At 40.4% G+C, this 23,915-nt stretch overlaps 1 protein-coding gene across 1 annotated transcript; it reads left to right on the top strand.

Moving 5' to 3' along the window:
• The first annotated feature begins 1,265 nt into the window (after positions 1 to 1,265).
• Positions 1,266 to 22,469, top strand: LOC140244401 (endoribonuclease Dicer-like). The gene is given in 18 exon segments (XM_072324072.1): positions 1,266 to 1,367; positions 4,823 to 4,985; positions 5,311 to 6,313; positions 6,966 to 7,336; positions 7,819 to 7,997; positions 10,076 to 10,227; positions 11,206 to 11,347; positions 12,152 to 12,227; positions 13,165 to 13,301; positions 14,230 to 14,409; positions 14,794 to 15,034; positions 15,536 to 16,560; positions 17,056 to 17,208; positions 17,559 to 18,433; positions 19,549 to 19,804; positions 20,936 to 21,104; positions 21,647 to 21,722; positions 22,307 to 22,469. Coding segments are annotated over 18 exon segments (5,463 nt in total).
• Positions 22,470 to 23,915: the final 1,446 nt, after the last annotated feature.

Consider the following 23,915-nt stretch of genomic DNA (forward strand, 5'->3'; position numbering starts at 1 on the left):
TCTGTTAAAATGTTAGTCTAATTTTAATAATAAATATGAATGTAAACATTTAAAAGCATGTATCGCACAGAAGCAGCACCAGACATCAGTCTCTCTACGATGATGTTGTACAGTGATGTCTAGATGTAAATTTAATCCAGATTGAGTACATCCCTAGGCCTAGAGTAAAACCACAACACCAGTTTTTGGCCACCTGCCAGAATTCAGACACTTATCACAATTCACAAGCCAGCAAATTCTACTGTCACAACACATGTATACGTACATCATTTCACATACTGGCACTGTCGTTCACAACAGAAAAGTCCCTTATTCCCCTCCAAAAATCCATCCAAAATCCCAAATGTCATCATCAAAAATGCAGAATCGGTATAACTTTTCAAAAGCATGCATGAATAAAGTCCAAAAATCAGGGTTGCCGAAAAAGCGCAAAAAAAAAAAAAAAATCGAGAAATACGCTGTTCTGTTGTGAGATTTTTTGCTCATCACGAGCTCAGAGTGTGATGGTATCAAGAAAAAAAAAAAAATCTCTGTACAGTCTACATGCTGATACAGTGACTAACGGGTTGAATGAATGCAAGTGCCGACTTGCTAGAATTCGGACACCAGTGGGCGCCGCAGTGTCCCTAATGCAACCTTGTGCCAACAAGGTATGGCAGGGCACATATTTCAGCGGCCTTGTATGCACATTGACATTGAACGCACATAGCATGCAACCGAATTCTGGCTGGGCCGGACGGATTCTGGTGGATAATCAAGGTGATGTATAAGGGATTTTGTGAAATTCTGTGATGTATTTAACAAAACCAACATAGAGATAAAAGTAGTTTCTTCTTCAAAATAGTCTTCAATGTTTCATCTGGAACCAAACGAGGAGGAAGTGTGATATTTAACATACATTGTTGTAGTTTTGATTTTGTATGTTTTATTTTAGTTGAACAAATAAAGTGTAAGTGTCCGGAAACTTGTGGTTTTACTCTAGTCCTCACTAAGTCAACAGACAGGAATGGGGTAGAACCTCTACTGAAAAAGTTCACTTAGAAAAATAGTTGGGTACATAATCATGTACTTCCTTTAGAAATCTATTTAAATCGTAGCTGCAAGATACAGTTTACACAATATTCGGCAATCCCAGTAATCACTGCTGTTACTAAAGTGTTTCATTTGATACCAGGTACCTGTTTTGGTTTGAAGCTGCTCCATTTTTCATGGTCCATTTCTCCGTTCACATGCTAGACCGCGAAGTCAGAGAGAAATAAGTCACAATGGATACACGCGTTGTTGATGTGGATACTCCTGCTGGCTCAAGTGTGAGTTCTGAAAAGGACTACATACCCATCTTGAACTTCACACCCAGACAATATCAGGTAAGTGATCAGTGGAAACAAGAAAAGGTCTAGCCATGGGAGCATGCATAGCCAGTGAAATAGTTTCTTTATCATAGTAGACTCACAAATGATTTTACTACTATTGGGTAAAACACATCTGAATGTTCACAATTCTGCTGTCTTGAAATTCTTGTGTGAATCAAATCACCGTAATTAATGTAGGACAAACCGCTCACAGGTATAAACTGCACCCCAGTTTCAGCCATCTTGGGGGGGGGGGGGGGAGGAGGGAATGAGTGCCCTATAGTATTGGCAAATTGTACGATAGTGGGTGAAGTTAAAGGCATGTGACTTCTGTGCAATTTTTGTTTTCTTGGTATGAAGCAGTGCAGCCTTGAAATGCAATGAGTGCAGGGAAACAGTGAAATAGGAATTTTTTGAAATCTCATGTAATTTCTTATTCTATAGCATTAGGTTACTTTGTTAGGACAGCATACTCACAAAAAAGACTTAGTACAATGTTTTTCCACTTTGTTAAAGGAGGTGTTTAATTACACTGCCTTCCAAAAGTTTGGGAACACCTTTGAGCAGAAACCGAATTTGTCCACATCAACCACATTTCATTTGCTGTGCGGTAGTACAACAATTTGATATCAAGTTAAAGAGTGCACATTAGCATTCAAATTGACATATAACATAGGTTTTTACCCCTGTTAAAGCATTTTAGGAGGCAGTCATATGTTAAAGAGGCAACCCACCCATCAAAATGTAATACCCAGCAGACACAGGAAGTAATTGGCTTTGGTTTGTGGTGCTGGAACTTATGCCCTTTTCTCATTCCACAAAGTATGCCCTTTCTATGTGCTAATGAATAATTCAAATTTATTATTCAATAAACAATACCCAATGTTTCAGATGAACAGAAAACTTATTTCGTGTTTATTGTAATTCAATGAACACAATAGACAAAATACTTTTTATTTTTTTAGATAAACATGCTAACAAAGGTCATGATTTTTCTTCTTGATCATGGAATCTCATTTATTGTGATCAATTCACATTCTTTGTTTTTGTGATACTATAAAAATAAGAATCTGAAATGTATATTCTGTGTCATTATGCCAAGTCTTTGTTTTTTCATAGTGTTCCACTAAGACAGCCTTCTCATTAAAGAATCCTCTTTTGACAGCGACCACAGCAAGCCAGACTCTTAGTCTTGGCATCCTGTTGGTCAACTTGTTGAGGGAGTCACTGGAAACATCTTGCCATGCCTTCTGCAGAATCTCCCACAGATGAGTCTCGCTTGTCGGGCAAATTTCGTGGACCTTTCTGTCTATTTCTTCCCACAGGAGCTCAATGGAGTTGAGATCTGGGGACTGGGGTGGCCAATCCATGATTTTCAGGACTTGTTTGTCTTCTTTTTTCTTCAGGTCTTTGTATAATCTTGAGGAGTGTTTCGGGTCATTGTCCTGCTGGAAGACAAACCCTTCTCCTATTAGGCATTTCCCTGAAGGGGTGGCCTTCCGCTGTAAGATGGAATGGTAGCCATGCTGGTTGAGGATACCCTCTACTCTGTGCAAGCTGCCAACCTTCCCTGCATCAAAGCAACCCCAAACCATGACATTGCCACCACCATGTTTCACAGTTGGTTTGATGCACTGTGGTAGCATCTTTTCTCCCTTTCATTGTCTCACATAGGTACGCCTCTTACTGCCAAACGCCTCTAACTTTGACTCGTCAGACCAAAGAACCTTCTGTCACTGCTCCAAAGACCAGTTTTTGTGCTTCGTTGCCCAAGCAAGTCTTTTCTGACATTTTTTTTTTTCTTTCTTTGAGAAGTGGTTTCCTTGAAGCCGCACGGCCCATCAGCCCTGCTGCATGAAGATGTCTCCTGACTGTTGAGGAAGATACAGGTGTCTCACAAGTGTTGCTTAAAACGGCTGTGATCTGTAGGCAATTCAGATAACAGTTGCGCAGACTGCTCATCCGAATGTATTTTTCGTCAGCAGAAGATGTTGTTTTTGGCCTACCACACTGTCTCCTGTCCTCATTTGACCCGGTAGCCTCTCTGCGTTTAAGACTGTAGTGAACAGCGTGCACACTTATCTTTAGTTTTTCAGCTATCTTATTTTTTGAATAGTCTTCATTTCTCAAAATTACTACCGACTGGCGTGTTTCTAGAGAAAGCTGTCTTGCCTTAGCCATTTTATTTTTGTGTCTGACAACTGACTAGGACAAACTAAAATGGCAAAATGAATGAAGGTGCACTGGTATAAATGTAAAAAGCTCTGAACAACTTTCAAACTCATGAATTTCAAATTCCACCGACGCCTACGCCACTTTCATGCAGTTTCTTTCAAGTGGGATGATGCATGTATGAACTTCAGATGTTTTTCTGGATAAAAATGCATATTTCTATAAATTAACCTTCTAATGAACAATAGGCTACAAATATTCAGCAATAAATTCAGAAGACAGCTGCTGTAATATTCACAAATAATGACAGGAATTTCAGAATAGAACTAATAAAAGAAATTAGATTTTTGTGAGAGAATGCCATCTTGATGGGTAGCCTGCCCTCTTTGGCAGCTGTTTGTCTCTAGTAAGAGCTTTAAATTTGTTTGAATCAATGAAAAAATAAACACTTGTGTATTGTCTTTACTTTAAAACAAACATAAAGCTCTGCTGTGAGCATGAAATCCAGTAAACTCTGCTTAGTTTAGAAAAGCACAAACTGATTGCAGGTGTTCCCAAACTTTTAGAGGAGAGTGTACATTTTCAAAGTCTGTTGAAATTTGGCACTTTTTGTGCTTGAGCAGAACGCATATTTCTCATTTTTAGTGGTGAAGAATGTTCGCATTTACCATGCATATGTAATTACAATCAGTGGGAAAAAAATATACAAATATCTTGTGGAATATGAAGGTCTCAAGAAGTATCATCAGTTTATTCCAGATTGTTTAGTGCTGTCGGCTCTACTTGTTATATAAGAGTTGTGTAAGCTCTAAAGCTGAATGTATTGTTCTGTGGATAAATCTAACCAGAATTGTTCATATTACATGTGTAGCAGCTCCAATATTTAGCTGCAGTGCTTGCCAAATCCTGAAGTAGAATCTGTTGAACATTCCAAATTAATGTATGATGAAACACATTTTTGAAAGTTAATATTCGACAAGGTGGGCAAGCTTTAACAATCTTACATTAAAAAGTGTGCCTGTAGGCTGTAATATGGTGGATATTACCCATCACTCGAGTATCTGGTTTCCTAGTATGCTCAACTATTGTGGGTACCTGCATTGTAAGGGTTGGTCCTGGCGATGGCAACCAAAATGCTCATCCAAGACTTACCTGGGCAAAGCAACAGCCATCTGTGCTTAAACTTAGTCCAAGTGTTGAAGTGTTTTCAAGAGGGACAGACGAGAAGAATATTGTAGTTATTTACTAGGTCCCTGTAGAAGTACTGATGAACCAGCCTACTGTCTGTTTTCTTCCAGCTTGAGCTACTTGAGACTGCCTTGGAGGAGAATACAGCAGTGTGTTTGCAGAATGCCAATGAGAAGACATTCCTGGCAGTCATGCTCGCCAAAGAGCTGTCCATTTCAGTCAGGAAGAGTCTCAAAGATGGCGGCAAGAGGACAATATTTCTGGTTGACTCCGGTAAAAAAGAAACATTGATTTTGTTCTACTTGAGTTATGTAAAGATGATGGTTTCAGGCAGATACAAAAGACACTCAATTGTGCCTATTTATTTGTAACATGATTACTTTGTTGCATGTGCCATATCATTTTGATAATATTTCCTCAATTTCTAGTAAGTTCTTCAAGCATTCTTTTTTTGCAAATTTGTCATCCTATTTCCTTGAGTTTATATTTCTGTGAACTGACTGTCCTTCTGCCTGTGTCTTTTCATCTCCAATATTGATGTTAAACATGATCCCAGTGATTGTTCCCTTAATACCCACTTGCATTTCTTTATTTTCAGAATCATGCTTTTCCAACTATGAAACAGTAATCCACACCCACACTGCCTTGCGTGTTGGAGTCTGCAAAAATACTGAGATTATCAAGGCATGGACCAAAACAAAATGGCTGGCAGAGCTCGAGCAACATCATATACATTTGATGGACCCTCAGGTCTTTGTGCAACTCATTCAGAGCTCAATTATAAGCCTATCAGCAGTCAATCTTCTGATTATAGATGAGTGTCACAAGGTGCTGTTGGATGAGCACCCATTTAAAAAGGTGATGGTAGAGTTTGGGCAGTGTCAAGAGGAGAGCCGCCCCAGAGTGCTTGGGTTGACTGCATCCATGCTGAATGGTGAGCACAAGCCTGCTGCATTAGAAGAGCATATCAACAGATTAGAGGCTTCGCTCATGAGCACTGCCAAGATCGCCTCCAATCTGACCGGTTTTAATAAATACGGCACCAAGCCCAAGGAAGCTGTCATCGCTTGCAAAGAATACGCGGACTGTGCCGAGCTAGTCAGAAGGTTGACAGCTCTCTTGAGGGTTGCGTTGGATCAGATCAATGCCTTTGTGTACTGCATGAAAGCTAGAGATCTAGATGGAGAACTTGTGGAGTCAAGTCGTGATCCTGCACACCCTGCTCAGCAGGCTTTTATGGAGTGCCTCACTGCCCTGTCAACTGTTGGACCACTCGGTGTCAAGATACTAGTCCCAATGTTGGTTCGGGAACTTTTAAAGCTGGAGAAACATGAGTGCCTGGATATCCACACCCTGTTCCTCCAGCATGCCACCACCCAGCTCCGGATGATAGAGAGGATATGTGAAAACGCCATGAAGGAGACAGGGAACTTCTACAACCTGAGGTTCGTGACTCCAAGGGTGCGGAGGCTGTTGGAAATTCTGGCGGAGTTCAAGCCCAAGGAGGAAACTGGAGAAGAGGGGTCTCAGCAGTCTAATCGGGATAGGGCCAACAAATTTGCCTCACGGAGGAAGGCACATCGGAAGGGCACCAGTAGAAGGTGGGGGAAATACCTTTGATTTTCATGTGTATACTTATATGACATGCTCGCTGGAAAGGATTACACCTTGGTGATTTCTTTTTTAAATGGCATTTCTAGGATGCAAGCCTAAAAGAAAGTTGATGAATGTTGCTGGTGTTTTGAGATACAGGTGATGATAAACAGTTGATGAATGTTGCCTTATAACCATATACATATTACACATGTTGCTGCAGTTAATTACATCCTTTAAATATCTTTTGCTGATTTGTTTGATCCTGATTTTTTATTCTGTTTATATGCTTTGAACAACATTTCATCTGATAAGTGAAAGTCTGATTTAGCTATTTCCCCAATCTCAAGTTATTATCCACTCCAAATCCCAATTTTTCTTCCTCACCCAAACTCTGTCCGATCCAGAATATAAACCCCTTACCCACAACTATGATGTGAGCACTTAACTCTTACACCTTATTTGTGCTGTTTCATAAGATGTAAATGAGACTGAATATGAGTAAAATAAGTGGTAAATTGCCTTTGTAAATCTCAAATAAAAACAATTTGTCTTATTGCGCATTTACACTCAGTGACTTTTGTGATTTTTAGCATAGCTCTTCCTTGAAATATATTATGTGTAATGTTTATTTTACGCTCTGTATGCATGGTCTGTAAGATGGAGGCAGGTAATTCCAGAGGAACCGGAGGAAGAGGAGGTTAGTGAGGAAGAGGAAGAAGAGGAGGATGAAGATGACCTAGTCCAAAAGACCGGCTGCTCCACCACCACTAGCCTCTGTGGTATAGTGTTTGTTGAGCACCGCTACACCGCTGCCATCATGAGCCGTCTCCTCAAGAAACTCTCCCGTAGGGATCCCAGGCTGGGGTTCCTCCTCTGCAGCTGCATCACCACGGGGCACGGCAAGCTGGGCGTGGCCAGGAGGACCCCGCTGCAGATCCGGAACCAGTTCAGGAAGCAGGAGGAGGTCCTGAGAAAGTTCAGGAGGAGGGAAATCAATGTTTTGATTGCTACCAGTCTGCTGGAAGAAGGTGAGCCAAAACTTTGTTTGTATTGAACAGTCTGTATTATGTTTTAAGAAGAGCTGAAGATCTGTTGTTGTACATCTGGTGGTGATGCAAAGTATGACCAGACATTGATCTGTAATTTTTTTTTTTTCAAAGGAATATGAGACGATTCTATGTGTACCCATCAGATAAAACTATGTCACTAACACTAAAATTTGGAAAGTGTTCACAAATTGTATACCGTAATCTAAGGGTTTTAGCTGTCTACTGTGTCAGCAAAATGTAAGCAATATATGTGTATCAGTAGATGTGGAAAGTAAGAAATTTATTAAGGGATATTTTACGTGGTCATCAGAAGAAGTTAGATGATATATTATTAAGTACTCAAGTGATCAAAAGTATTCTATTTCCCTCTGTCATATATTTTATACAGTCTTTGTTCCACTGCATATTAGTTACGTTTTGGTTTTTGTCCCCCCGTCAACTGTCTCTGTATGAATAAACAGGAGTGGATGTTCCTAGGTGTAATCTAGTGATCTGCTTTGACAGGCCCACACATTACCAGTCTTACTTGCAGTCCAAGTCCAAGGCCAGGGCCCCGACATCCCATTATCTCATGCTGATTGGTAAAGCAGACTTGGGCCCATTCCTAGCTGATCTGAAGAATTACCAGGAGTTTGAGCGGGTGAGTTTCAGTCTTACTGGGTTTGCTGCAACAATTCTTTCAGCTGCTCTAAGATGGTATCATGGGTACATTCTGTTAATTTGGTGTATAACATGATTTGAATCTGTTGCAAGGGCAAAGATGTTACAAGTTCCCAAGAACAACCATCAGTCAGCCAATGTTGTTACTGTAGATAGAGCTTTCATCAGCTATATGTCTATTCAATTCAATTTAAGATAGTACAGGAGTGAAGCTCCAGATAAACTTGTATACAGCAAATGAAAGCAACCTGAAAATTGATGGATGCTTGGATTGTTGTTTTTCCTATAACCATGCAGGGAAGGGAAGGGAAGAGGGGGGGGGGGGATGCTGTAAACCACAGATCTAAAAATACCCTCATGCAATATGATGATGAGCAGAATTCCCCCAGCAAGCCCTAGTTTAAGTTCAAACATTGTGAGGTCAATCAGAGCACTGCACAACACGTGCTCCATGATGTTTCGCTGTTCGCTACGACAACTCCTTAGCCGGAGTGAGGGCTTTTTGAATCTAACTAGGAATAAAAGTAAGAAAAAGAAAAACAAGGTAAGCTGATTTGTTACCTTTTACCTTTTTCTAGATTGTCAAGAATATGTTCATGTGATTTATGCTTAGAGTGTCTTTACTTCAGATATTTTACAGCTTTATATTTTAGGTCATTATACCAGTAGAAAGCTTGACTAGGATTTTCTTTTCTATGTTTGATTTGGTAATGTGAGGAAAGAATTGATACAGATGAGTCAGTGTTTTTATTGTTGACATGCTTGGTGTATTTAAAGTTCTCTTTGCTAGTAATATCTATGTATTGTATCAAAGGTGGGTACGAAGTTTGAGTGAATATGAGAGTAAGAGGCAAAAGGACAGAACTGGTGTATGTTGTGGAATGTGTTTCAAGATGTGTCATGAGACTTTATTGCCTGTGACACTTCATACACATATAAGTTTACATTTTGCTCTACAATAACCCTTGTAATGCTTATGCAGCAATAGGTGATATTTAATTTCTACATACAGATGTACTTGTGTGTGTGAGCTGAATACTGTTCAGTGGCGCCTTGCTGCCAGGACAGCAGTTATTACTTGTGGCAAAAATGATCTTGTAGTACATGTACATTGTACTTTGACTTGCTGAGCAAGCATCAGCAGGACATTGCGCAACATTGCAAAGTAAACACAGTGCTGGGCAGGAAGTTACATGGAATCCTTGTGAAGTAGACAAGCAGCTGTGCCTGATTGCACAATCATGCTTCAAGTTCACTGCAGTATTACATGTCCTTGGAATGACTCATAGCTGGCAAAGTCATGACTGGAGTGAGGAGCATGTTATTTTTTTTTCCTCTCTTGTGAACAGTGAAAACACCAGAGAACTGCCAGAGGTGTTTCATATTAGTTCAATTACATGGATTTTAGTCACTTTCACTTAAAATATTGAAATCTATGTAGTCTCACACATGCAGACCAAGATCAAATTCTGAGAAACAATGTGATTAATGTAGTGTGCTCACACTTTTATAAGAAGTTTGAACAAGGTATTGTGTTACCTATATTTTAATTGGTGGAGATGACATTTGTTCAGTCTCAGTAGATGCATTCACATACACACTGGAAGAGCGTGAATTTAATCGGGATTCAGATTTGTTTTTGTTTTTTGTGCTCCATTGCAAACATACACAGACAACAACAAAAAAATGTGATCCAAATTGCATGAGTTCTTTAAGGAAAAATCACTACCCAAATTGCACTGATTTGAGTTATTTGCTTTACAAACAGTGTTATCACATTATTATCTCAACAACTTAATGCCAAAAATCATACACATGCATCCATTTTCTGTTATGTAGTGCTGGAGTTTATCAAATATTTGTTGTCACTGTGTGTACCTTAATTGATTAACCTGTTGAGGATGGTTTGATTTTGCTGCAACACGCAATTCCCATAGATGCTTGCCCATGTATACTCGGGACTTGTCCTCAACAGGTAAAAAATCAGACAGTCACTCTTTATGGCAGTCATATGGTGCGTAATCATATCCATCATTTCTTTGATGATCACGTGTGCAGGTTTTGAAGCGGAAGTGTAAAGATGGCGAACAATCTCAAGAAGACGCCATCAACGTGTCGGCAGCGGATAAGCTGCTGCCCCCCTACACCCCGAAGGAGGAAGAGGGTGCTGTTAGCGCAACCATGAGCTCAGCTGTTCAGATCATCAACAGGTGATCCTTTCTGTAATATCTCATTCATTCTTCCATGATATGATATTACTTTTATTTTCAATTCTTTTTAACATCAGATATGAATTATTCAAGAAAGATGGGAGGGGCTGGAAGGAACAATTTTGATAATGTGTTAGCAATAATGTTACCAATTATTACTCTGGTGATCATGGAAGTGATAAATACTCTGATACAGTGTATTGATAGTGATAATTATTGTCATCAAGGTAAGTGATCATAGCAATATTAGTGATACTAAAAGTTGGGTAGCTGTATGTTACAATGATCATTGTTATGATACACTGTAGTTTGCCTCAAGTACAATTGAACCTCTCGTATCCGGACAAGTCGGGACCGGGGCTCATCCGGATAAGGGATTTGGCCGGATACGGGAGACTCAATGCTTTATACATGTACATACCGTATAATAGAGCTCTATGGTACATACACATACACATGTACTGATGTAGCCCATTGTAGTACCACATGTAGTAATGTGTATACTGCGACCTTTTCATTGTTACACTCAGTAACAGACCCCAAAATAGAGGTTCGTGTTTGCAAGCGGAAATCATTTTCTTTTATAAATTCTTGGGATGATTTACCTAAATAATTATTAAGAAATGTATCAAGTATATGTAATTCATGTGTGTTTCCTCCCGTAATTATTAAAAAAAGATAAAAAAATCACGGCGAGATTGCGTCCGGATAATAGAGAGATCCGGATAAAGGGAGGCCGGATAATAGAGGTTCAACTGTATGTGAAGATAACTATTTCTTGAAAGAATGAATATGAAAGTAAAATGAATAAGACTATCAAAGGAATGTAATTGCCTTCCACATTTTTTAGATTTGTAACAATTATGCATTATGCTTAACTTGATATTCATTGTCACACTCAAGATCTTCATGCTTGTTAAAAATTCTCTTCAAAACAAAACATTTCATTTCAATCCCGTCTCTGTTGCCCCCATGCAGGTACTGTGCAAAACTTCCAAGTGATGCCTTTACCCACCTCACACCATCGTGTAAGATAGCCCAGAGGGAGGGGAAGGTTACTCCAGAGTTCCAGGCAACGCTGCATCTTCCAATAAACTCTCCCCTCAGAGAACCGGTCACAGTAAGTTTGTGTTACAAACTATCTCTTTCCTTCTCGCTTTGATACTGAGATATCAGAGCATTCATTGTGTTCACCATATTTTGCAATTGCAGAATGTGGCCATGGCCACATTCTGCTTTTCTAAAATGCGTGATTATCAACCATGTTTTTATAAACTCACAACAAAACCCCGCTATGTAACTACTGGTACTCTTGATATTGTTGCCCATATCTATGTGTATTAAAGCTATGAAATGTTCCAACTTTTATGTAGCAGTGTTCTGTTGTTCATACCAAATTTGGGGCAGTTTGTTTAAGAACCAAGACATCACCCACATATATCTAGGGAGAAGCTCAGTATTTTGAAGGGGAGGATCCAAGGTACTGAAACAAATGCAAAATCACAAATGTGGTGTATTCTTACATAGAACTGAAGAAAGCGAATATTTTTTTATTTTTTTGCTAAGTTTTTTGAAGTTAACACCAACAGGTCTGTTGCAAGAAGATCTCAAAATGTCAAAGTTAATGAGTCAAGAGTGCTATCAAATTCCCTGTGTGACATTTGAAAAAAGTGCCATAAATTTTGTGACCAAAACATGCTGATGTGATGGCTAGTGCCACAAAAAAGCATCTAATTGCTTTGAAGCCACTTAATTACCCAGAGGGGATGGAACAGTTATTCAGCTTCATCTTGGAGAAGGCGGAGGTAATCTAATCATCTCAAAGAAAAATGGCCTCAGGTGACCATGGCAACAGTCTAATGTTTGATTATTTGTTGAGTGGGCAAAAGCATGACCTTAGAATTATTCAACTGAATAACTGCAGGGTCCGTGGATGACGAGGAAAAAGTGGGCAAAGATGGCAGTTGCTCTCAAGACCTGTGAGATGCTCCACAAGATGGGTAAGTGGAGAAAAAAAAAATGTTTGATGGGTTTTATGATGATGAAGTCATAAATGCTGTCAAACGTGTCAGACTTGTAGTGAATCATGCATGCAGCAAACATATTGAACTGGCATTCTCGGGCGCTTGCCCTTTACAGGTGTCTGCTATGTTGTTAATGTGTAACATTCCTTTATATTGTTATGAGTTTACCCTTCACAGGTGCATATTTTGTTGGCTTAATATGTAACATTCTTTACATTGTAATGTGTGTACTCTTCATTAATGTTTATATTTCTGGTTAATATGTAACATTCTTGACATGTGGAGGAAATTGCTATATTTAATGTTTCTTTTTCTCCTCTCAACTGTGTGATTTACTGTGTGATCTACTTCTAAATGGCCGAGTTTAACATGAATTGAAATTTATTGCCAGGTCTCATGTAATGTGAGCAGAGCTGTATGTCAATATCAAAGTGCTTAACCATAAACTTTAAGGAGATATTCCAGGGCAAAAATGTAGCTAGAAATGTAGCCATCAACATTATTCACAAAATTTTCCACGGATATATTGTATTTGGTAATTTCAAAAGAATGCGTTATTTCAAGATCTTGCGGTAGTTTATTGTTGTTTTATTGCCTGATTTCACACATCTAAAAAGCAGATTTCTCTGGCTTTCATTCTTTTTAAAGTAAGAATGCTCTTATTATAAAGATGCTAAAAGTTGTGAAAATACCCCGTGTGGTTACCACAGATGTCATCTTCTCAGGTTTGCAATGTTTGCAAATAAGGTTAAACATCTGACTTGAGCTAACCATGAAACACAGTTTCCCAATCTTTTGATATGTCAGCTCTATGTCTGCAGTACCTGCAGTCCTGCACACTCATCATGCTAGATAGTGCTCAAATAGAAATCATTGTGAGACAGTAACATTGGCACTTTGACTTGACCAATAGGGGAACTGAATGACCATCTGCAGCCAATGGGCAAGGAGTCTGTCCTGAGGGCTACAGACAATGCCTTCAGTCACCTCTTCACTGATGGTCACAGTAGACCAGGTACCACCAAGAAGAGACAGTATTATGACAAAGAGGTCAGTCTGTTGAAATAGCGGTGGTTTTGTGGCTGCTGGCATTCTCTCCGCATGTCAAATTTAAATGTCTGTCTTTATCCCCACTCACATGTAGGACATATTTACTTGTTCTATATAGGGGAAAAAGTCAATAAACATTTCTGCCTCGACTCGGGTGAAGCAGTTTCCCATGTACAGTTGTACATAGGAATACTGCATTACACTATGCCATCCTATGCTGTGCTACAAATGTATACTGTACTATACCATGATGTATTCAGGGTATAGTGAACTGTACCAAGAATTGTGCCATATATATATGATTGAACAATGGTGTTTCTCCGATAGCTTGTGCAAAGTGCTAGCAGTGTCGGCCCATAGTCAACTGTGTAAATCGCATCCACCATGGTACACTGATTTACAACATTTTTATTTTTTCTTTAAGGTTCATTGGAGAGATGAAAAACAAATATATCATTCACTGATTTGAGCCACTTGCGATATTATGGATTCTTCGGTGACAAAAATAGTGCTATTCCTGTCACCTCTGAATCCATAATTTCAACTAGAGCCTCTCAATGCATGGTATATTTGACTACTGTACTATGCTCTGCCATACTATACTGTATACACCGAATATTTCGCGAATTTCGCGAGTCGGGTGCTATTCACGAAATTAAAGACACAAGAAAATATTGACTCTGACCCCGATGTGAATGTTTGTACGCGTGTACATTTTTCCGTTCAGTACAGGACTCTACGCTCGTGAATTTAACCACTCGCGAAATCGTCGGGAATTCCCGATTCGCGAAAATTTAGACTTGCGAAATATATGGCGTATACAGTACTGTACGGTACCATACCATACCATGCCACACTACACTATACTGTATTATGCTATGTTAAGCTGTACAATGCCATCCTGTCTCATTTGTTCCGCGTGTCCTAGGTGGCAATGTGTCTGAGACAGTGCCTGCCCAGTGCCAACCAACCCTGCTATCTGTACAGTATTCACATGAGGCTGGCCTCCCCACTCCCTGCCATCCTCAACATACGGGAGAGGAAGCTGCATCGTCCGGAGGAGACTGACCGCTGCTTCGGAATCATCACCTCCAAGCAGATTCCAACTGTGAGTGGACATCCAAGTTGCCTCCAGTATACAACATAATTGCCACAGCTTTTCTGAAATATTGTCTTGCCAGCCATTTTGATGCTTGACTACTCAGAGATAAGATAAGATGTGATATGCGTTCATATGGTCGGTCCATTCATGTATTGGAAGTGCAATATACCTGGTATTAAATATTTCGATTGTTTTTTTTTTTGAAAGTTTGCAGAATCCATCATATCCATCAAAGTTCATTTTTCTGCTCATGTTGTTTATTTTGTTGTGCCTTTTATGCAGTTACTTGTCAGATTGTTATTGTTTTCTTTTATGTGTTTGTTAGTCAAAATAATTAGGTCTTTCAGTGCATGGTAACATGGTCTTATTTTGTGTAAATTTGTTCACCAGGTGCCAGGGTTTCCAGTGTACACCAGAGCAGGAGAGTTATCTGTGTCCATCAAACTGCAGTCAGACCACGTCCTGCTAAGCAAGGTACAAGTGGAGAAGGCTCAGTCATTCCATGGCTGTATCTTTGCCGAGGTCCTCCGACTTGACAAGCCCAACCTGGAGCTGAACCCGAGGAAGAGCGAAGGCAACTACCTCATTGTGCCTCTCAACAAAGGTCAGGGACAGAATGCTGCATCGAACTGTATTTGTTATATGCACAGCTTTGGTTTTCTGTACTTGTTTTGCTTCTTGAGGGCATTGTCACATGTTATACTCTGGGTAACAATGTGTCGAGGGTAAGCAAAACAGGAGGAGTCATAATAGGGTTTTTTGTTGTAACATTGGCACATATGCCCTGTGCAGTGAGGTTAATCTTAAAAGTTACTGAAGTTTTACTGTACATTTGTGTTACTCACATACTGCTGTCTCACCTATGTATTCCTGTGTCTGACAAGCCAAATAGCAGAGTGAAGTGAGTGATTCTTAGTTGTGTTTGTCCATCAACATCTGACTTCTTGTCAGATTCTTAGGAAGCAAGCAACTTCATAATCTCTAACTTTTCATGACTTTTATTGGCATCAAGAAAAATGTTCTTGAGTAAGATGAAGCATGAATATGAAAATGTGATCTCTTATTGCTGTTTTGGTATATCTCTGCTGATGAGTTTAAGCTAAACGTTGGATTCTACACACTATATTGACAGAACGAGGAGGACATCTTACCACTGACTGGTCTTTCCTGGAGGCGGTCAGTCGGAGTTCCGGTCATCTGGACCAGCCCCCACAACTACCAGACTACAGCCAAAACCAGTTCACCTTCTCCCCGGACATGCTTGCTGATGCTGTGGTCACTCCCATCTACCGCAACATTGACCAGCCCCAGCGATACTTTGTGGCCGACATCCTGAATCACCTTCCTGTCACCAGCACGTTCCCGTCGGAAAAGTACGAGACTTTCGTGGACTACTACTTCGAGAGGTACGACATTCAGATCTCGAACTTCCAGCAGCCCCTGGTGGATGTTGACTGCATGTCCTCCAGACTCAACCTGCTGACACCTCGCTACCTTAATCACAAGGGCAAGGCCCTTCCCATCAGCACAGGACAGAACAAGAAGAGCAACTTGCAGAAAAAGCAGTACCTGGTGCCAGAGCTGTGCTACATCTACCCCATCCCTGCATCCCTGTGGCGGAAAGCCGTCTGTCTTCCATCCATCCTCTACCGGCTGAATGCCCTGCTGATTGCCGAGGAGCTGAGGATGCAGGTCGCCAAGGAGGCCGGCATCGGCATGGCGACCCTTCCGGGGGAATACCCCTTCCCTAACTTGAGCTTTGGCTGGGAAGGCTTGGACCTCGAGTCTCTGGAGAGACAGAAGAGTGAACTTGAGCAGGCCATGCTGCAGGAGGCTGGAGCGGGAGTCGAAGGAACGTGCAATAAGACATCGCAGCTGAATGAGACCAGTTCTCAGACTGGACAGAGGATCGAAGATGGAGCGGTTGACAATGGACTCCCTTTCAATGCTGTCCAAGATATGCCTACTAGGTGGTGGCTGAATCATGAGAAGGAAAATGATGATGTGTGTGTGTCTGCAGCAGCTAATGGCAATACCAATGGAAAAGAAACTGCCACAGAGGAAGTGTCTCCAGATGCTGATGAACTCTTTCACCTTGACGATGAGGGTAGTGACCCTCAAATGTGCCTTGGACCCAGTCCTGCCATAGTGCTACAGGTGAGAGGAGATTCTCTGACTGTCTTGTTCCTTGCACCTGCTTCTATAACTCAATGCATAGAGATTGCCAGATTTTTACTAACCATTTGCCACACTGCACATACAGAGTACATACTGAATTCTTTTCATTTATTGTGTCATATTTAAGTCTTATAAGATTGTGCAGTGCTTTGAAAATGCTTGGCATTGTTTGACTAAATTTTGTGATGAGCAAAATAATATCTTGTCTTGATTATGTGCTGTTATATCCATTTATTTTCTGATCAGACCAATTTCTTGAGCATTATTATTTGTTTTGTTTACAAGATGGCATGACTGTTATTCTAAAGTATATCAAAAACAAATAGATTTAAGGTAAAGGGAAGCAAGTAACCAAGCAAAAGATATGGGTGTTTGTACAAGTTGTGAGAGACTTGTGTTCTTCAGTGCAGTGCTAGTATTGAGGCATTCTATTATATGACTGATATTCATACTTGCTTTCACTTGTTCTGACAGTCTCTGACAATGTCAAACTCCAGTGATGGGTTCAACCTAGAACGTCTGGAAATGTTGGGAGACTCCTTCCTGAAGCAGGCCGTGACAGTGTACCTCTACTGCACCTACCCTGACCTGGATGAGGGCAAACTCTCCTTTCTCAGAAGCAAACAGGTATCATGCATGATGCACTTGATTTCGCTGATGTTGTACATTTTACAATACTTGATTAAAGGTTGCCATCACCCATTGATATGCAAAGATATAACTCACTTTTGAAGTACTTGCTTCTAACACTGTTTATAGACATACATACTTCTATGTTGTCACTGTGAAATTATCAAAACAAATATCAAAGCAAGAAGGTGTTTCTTTGCTTTTTTTTTCATGTAAACTGGTTTTCATCTTGCTAACCATTGAGATTAAAAATGATTGTTTCATTTCCATTAGTATTAAAGCATCTCTCATCCAACATCTTTGTGCATCTTTGACATAAAGCAAATATCTCTCTGTGCATCCTGTAGGTCAGCAACTTCAACCTTTACTGTCTCGGAGACAAGAAGCTTCTGGCTCACAAGATGCAAGTCTCATTGTTTGATCCATCCATCAACTGGCTGCCTCCATGTTTCCTCGTCAAAGAGGGCGCCAGACCTGACTCTAAGGACAGTGATACAAAGGATGCTGATGCAAGCCCGGAGGACGCCTTTGTCATCGATGTGTGGGACCCTTCGCTTGCAGATGGGCTAGGTGATTTTGATGATGACGACTTTGACAGTGATCATGGATGGGACGAGAACAGTGATGACTTCAGTGAGGAAGAGATCGATGAGACGAAAGCCGAGTGTCCGGACGACTTCTTTGCTCGGGATAAGGAGGAGGAAGAGCAATGGTCGTTCTCAGTAGGTGACCCTGATGATGTGCCCGGCTTGACCTACACAGGCAACAAGGTGCAGGACACGGCGAGCATGCCACAACTGCCCTACGAGATCCACACCCAGCATAGCCTCTCAGACAAGAGCATTGCAGATTGTGTGGAGGCTCTGATTGGCTGCTACCTGGTGTCCTGCGGATTCCGCAGCGCCCTTGTCTTCATGGCCTGGATGGGTCTGGATGTCCTTCCGCCCGTCACCCCGAAGTGCAAGGGGCAGAAGCAAGGATCACCAGGTGCCTCCGACCCATCCTCAGGGATCCCTGTGTCTCAGCTCTATGGCTACCTCACCCAGCCCCCGTCTCCCCTCATGAAGAAAGATGGGGCAGAGTTCATCCTGGAGCAGCAGCTCCTTGGCTATGAGGAATTTGAGAAGACCATCAACTACACCTTCAAGGACAGGGCCTACCTGCTGCAGGCCTTTACACACTCATCACACCACAGCAACGACATCACAGACTGCTATCAAAGGTGAGCAACAAAAGTTCACTGAATGCAGATATCACTGTTGTCTTATATTGGATTTGTCAGCATGCTTGCTTTATTCAAAAGTTCATACTGTTGATGTTGAAGATATAAATAAAGCATCTGCCAAACAGGCAGTGACAAGATAGAGAAAGTATCAGTATCTGACTTTTGTGAGAATCTTTGATTCATTGATTGGCTAGATTTGCTCCAAAGGTTGGCTGCAGAGCAACATAAGGTTGGATGTGTGGAACTGAAATTTTGAGCAAGTCCCCTACATTCTCAAAGTGTTCATGCTCTATAGATGTAGTTCCATCATGACTGAGGCCAATAAAGTATTGAACTGTGTATCTCACTGGCAACATCCTCTTTCTCTTGGAATAAGAGCATGGTTACAGGTGAAAAAATAGAAGCTTCCCCCGTATTGTGGATATCACAACAAATATTGTGAAGCGCTACCTAGAAGTACTGAATCACATTACTTATTGACATTTCTTGGATATAGGAATTCTTACGAATACAACTTATCACCATTGAATATGAGCTGGACACAACCAAAAAGTTTGAGAGCAAGAGATGAAAATTATTCTAAAAGCTTAGTGCTTCTGCGGTAAAGTAGTCAAATCTGTGGAAGTGATTCTGAGTTTGGCTATATTCTTATATCACATTGTCATTGCAGTAGTCAGATCAGTAGGTTAAAATCTATGCCTGTCTAACAATGCAAATTATCAAATCAATCATTTGTATTCACCAAATGAATAAAGCAAGTTAAACATTCACTAAAATCAATTGAGTTTCAGATCAGTCTATCTATCTGTCTTTGAAAAAATGACACTAAATGATGTTACAATGCTGGCATTGAAACAACAAATTTGTAGGGACGTGTTACTAGATAACTTTGGCGCAGCCATCAACGTTTGCAATTTGATAAGATTAAAATATATTACACACCCAATGGTTGACCTATTTTTTTGTGAGACTGGCTCTATCTAGTACCTTGTTTTTTCTGTGAAGTAGCCAAATGATTAAAAGGAGATTAGATCAAATGTATGGAATAATGTGCTCTGAACCACCTATGGGTTCACATTGACTGAAAATATGATTCCATCATCGATCCTCAGACTGGAATTCCTAGGAGATGCCTTGCTGGACTACCTCATCACTCGCCACCTGTATGACCACCATACCAACCTGTCTCCTGGTGCCCTAACTGACCTCCGCTCGGCCCTGGTCAACAACACCATCTTTGCTTCCCTTGCGGTCAAGTTCAATTTTCACAAGTACTTCAAGGCCTACACGCCAAACATGTTCCCGGTCATCAACAATTTTGTGACGTTTGTCAATCAGAAGAAAGAAGCTCTTGGAATGGATTCTCAGGTATTGCAACTTTCACAAAACTTTTGCTGTCATACTTCAACCTCAGTATACTGTGTACATGGCTTGCATAAAAAAAAACAAAAAAACTAAGAATAGCAGTTTTAGTGATGATTTAAAAACTCCTGTTTGAGACCTTATGTAGGAGCCAACTATCAGAAAACAGAAAGTTGACATCAGTGTAAGTTTGTCACAATTCTTATCTACAAATGTAAGTAAATGTTTAAGGTATTGACATAATGAAAAAGAAGTATTATCCTTTTTTTCAAAAGAAGAAGTCAGGGGTTTCTTTCCTTTGAGACAAAATACAATAAGCATTTGTGTCACAGGAAGCAGTATTAATGTAAGTTGTTAATTTATGGAATGTTAGACCCCGTTTACAGTGCAGGGCTGGGCAAAGCCGCGGCTCGGCCACGGCCGATTCTCGCAATTTTGTCTGTTTACACTGCTGGGCTCGGTCGCGCTTTTAATTCAAACCTTTCAATATTTTGTCGTAGTAGCGCTCTGCTTGTAAACAAACGCAATTTGGTATAGTCTGGTTTTCAGACCCTTTGCCAACTGGATTCCGTGATGACGAAGTCGCCGTTCGGGCAAAGGCCTTTGCCGAAGGAAAAATCCTTTGCAGGACAAAACCACCTTAAACCATACTAGCTTTCGACGTTGAGGGGGTTAATATCCTGAATAGCGAAATAGTACGGGCAGAGGGTTTGGAAGCCAGACTAAAATTGGCCGCACATTTGGCCCAGTTTGCGTTTACACTGAGAAAAGGCCAGGCTCGGCCGCGGCTCAGCCGGGGCCGAGATCACCTCCAGAGCGAGGCCAAATGCGAGGCCAATTTTGGCCCCGCATTTGGCCGTTTGCGCGTTTACACTGAAGCGGGGCTGGGCCGAGCCGCGGCCGAGCCTCGCACTGTAAACGGGGTCCAAGTTGACTCTCAAACTTTGTGAAAGTAAAAACACTGCAAAATGTACCACTTGTATAGTCTTCAGCAGTAGTGCTATATGACTGTCACATGAAGTGTACTCTCTTGTATCGAGAGCTCAAAGGACCCTCCTCATAGTTCATTATGCCAAAATGTAGCTGCAGTTTGTGTGGAGTTGAAATGAATTATGTTTCATTCTGATCGTTTTTCAGCTGAAGTACAGTGAGATGGATGGAGACCAGGAGGAGTCAGAGGACATTGAGGTTCCCAAAGCCCTGGGTGACATCTTTGAATCTGTGGCGGGAGCCATCTACCTAGACAGTGGGATGTCACTCAACTCTGTCTGGAGAGTCTATTACCCCATGATGAAGCAACAGATTGGTGAGTGTCTATACCTCACTTCAACTCACAGTTTTTTAGCTTTTTACACATTATTGGACCCATAAGGTCTGTCGCATCTGTATTTGTATGTATGTGCACTTTTTGTTTTATCTGTGTCATATATTTGATTTTACCCTTTTGCACGGACAAAAAAAGGAAGATGTCCATAATAAGATTGAGATTACACAATGGCTAGTATCTCTGGAAGTAGACCAAATTAGATCCAAGTTTAAATTCATGACTAGAAGGATAGTTTGATTATGGAAACACCTGCTATGCACTCCCTCTGCTTTTATTAAGGAATCATTTAATTCTGTCACACAATTGATGAATAGGTAATTTCATCATAAAATGACAAGTGGAAGTGTGTGTATACATATTTGTGTGTGTGCATATGTATTGAGTATTCATAATTGCATGTTATTTGTTATGCAATATTTGTGGTAGTAGCAGGAATATATGTTTCTTTACCCTCAAGAACAGCCCACGAATTGTTATCAAAGTGGATGTTACAGTATATTGTATTTGTTTCTATCTCACAGAGCAATATGCCTCAGATCTCCCCATCTCACCTGTCAGAGAGCTATTGGAGATGGAACCAGAGACTGCCAGGTTTGGGTGAGTAACCAACAGAGGGTGCACCAGGACCTCAAGGTCATTGCAATGTGGGGCATGCTCTGTCTTGCTGTTCCCAAATATACCTCAAGAATAAGCCCTATTCTTTCAGCACCATCAATCATTAGTGGATATGCCTCATTATGTTATTTCTAGGTATGCACAAACAGTCATAGTCATTCAGCAACATCATCATTAATCAGTGACATTGATTATCAGTGTGGATGAATTTGAAATATGGACAGAGATTGGCTAATTGAATCCCAAAGATTCTCATTAGAAAGATTCTCATTAGAAATTACCCACTTACTAAGAAGTTGCATACTGTAAAACCATAAATTTTTGCTTGCATAAAACTTTCGTGAATTTCGCGAGGAGCCAAAATATGAGAAAGTAAAATTCATACAAAAGTTCTTGTCTACACATTGCATGGAATGCCAGCAGCAATTCCTCAAAAGTTTCATGCCGCAAAAAAGGCTGATGGCTCCAGTCAGCAAAAGTTTCATGCAGTGAATGTTTCTGGTTTTCATTACATCAGCTTTGATCCAAATGATTAATATCAACTTTTTCTCTCTCTCTCTGTGAAGTCCACCAGAAAAGACCATAGATGGGAAAACGAGGGTCACGGTCAATGTGGTCGGCAAGGGTCAGTTCAAGGGCATTGGGAGGAACTACCACATCGCCAAGGCAACGGCAGCTCGATTTGCCCTGCGGAGCCTCAAGAGTCATCCACAGAAGGGAAAGGATTGACGCGGTGGATATTGTCTCTGTACACCACCATGATTTTGGTGAGGTTTGGGACAGCATCACAATGAATATATCCTGTCAGGTTCTGCAAACTCTGGTTTGGGCAAGATGTGTCTTTATCTTGAAAAACAGGTGCATTGAAATGAAAGAGAAAGGTTGTAAGACTGAATTTACCCATCCCAGTTCATCCCATCTGCTGTCTGGGCTTTGATGGTTTCGACGTGTTGCCTTCAGATCTCAAAGAGATTGTTTGACTGGAGAGCAACAAGGCAAAGAATCGGGCATGTTCATTTGATGTAGCATGCTGTTGTGATTATACCATGTGTCCGTTGACAACTGCTTATAAGCTACAATTTGAATAATATTGCAACATGAAATGAATGAAAGTAATATGGGATAACATCAGTCTGTCTATGCTTGTTTGATCAGCAGTCATATGAGACTGGGGAAAAACTGCTGATAATTCTCTAGAAACATTTCAAAGAATGAACTGAAGATATTTGGTAACCAGTATTGGTAATGGCGTATAGCTTGTATGTTTACTTGGTGCTACTCAATATGTAGTCTAGCATATTACATGTTTTTAGCCGTATTTCACTCTTTGATTGCTCGTCAAGAGATGGCATAATTCCTAGGATCTGCTGGCCAGTACTTGCCATTTAATTGGTATCAAGGCAACCTTTTACAAAATATGTTTCATACCTGTAAATAATCTGTCTTACAGACATATGGTAAGACATCAAAAATTAAAAAGCACACACACAAAATTCTATAAAATACTTACAAACTTAACTTCTTTCCTGGTCGATCTCCAAGCAAATCAACTTGTGTCAATTCGGTCATGAGATTTTCAAAAGTATTCTTCTTTTTTTTCGCTCAAACTTTGCATAGAAGGCCTTATACTGTGACTATGTTGTGCTGTTTTAATAAAAAAAGTTTCCAATATTTAGTGTACCAACACACTAGCCTCTCTAAACTTTAAGTTGAGAACTTCTAACTGTACACTGACTTAAAAATAAGGTTAACTAGAAATATCACTAAAACTGATCAATACCCCCACCCAACACTTCTGTACTGGGATACTGCAACGAAAAATCAAAGACTGAGAGATTTAACTCAATCTGTAGTAGTTTTGAATGATTTTAATAGAAAAAATACAGTTACCATGACAATGCACTGAAAAATTTGCGTATCTATGTACCGTTGTGGTCACATGTACCATATTTCCTGTCAAACGCTATGAGTGAGCGAGAGTATTCTACATTGTTTTGTGTTGTTTTGCTCACAAAATGCCATTATCATGGCAATTCATTACCTGCTACTGATTAAAAATGTGTCTTACACATCTACATATTGTTGCAGACATGTGCACACAATTTCAAGTCAATCGAGCAAAAAATTTACAAAGTAATTTAATCCGCAACATTTTCAACAGACTAACTCAACTGC

The sequence above is a fragment of the Diadema setosum genome, chromosome 1 (genome assembly GCF_964275005.1).
Source record: "Diadema setosum chromosome 1, eeDiaSeto1, whole genome shotgun sequence".
Lineage (NCBI taxonomy): Eukaryota > Metazoa > Echinodermata > Echinoidea > Diadematoida > Diadematidae > Diadema > Diadema setosum.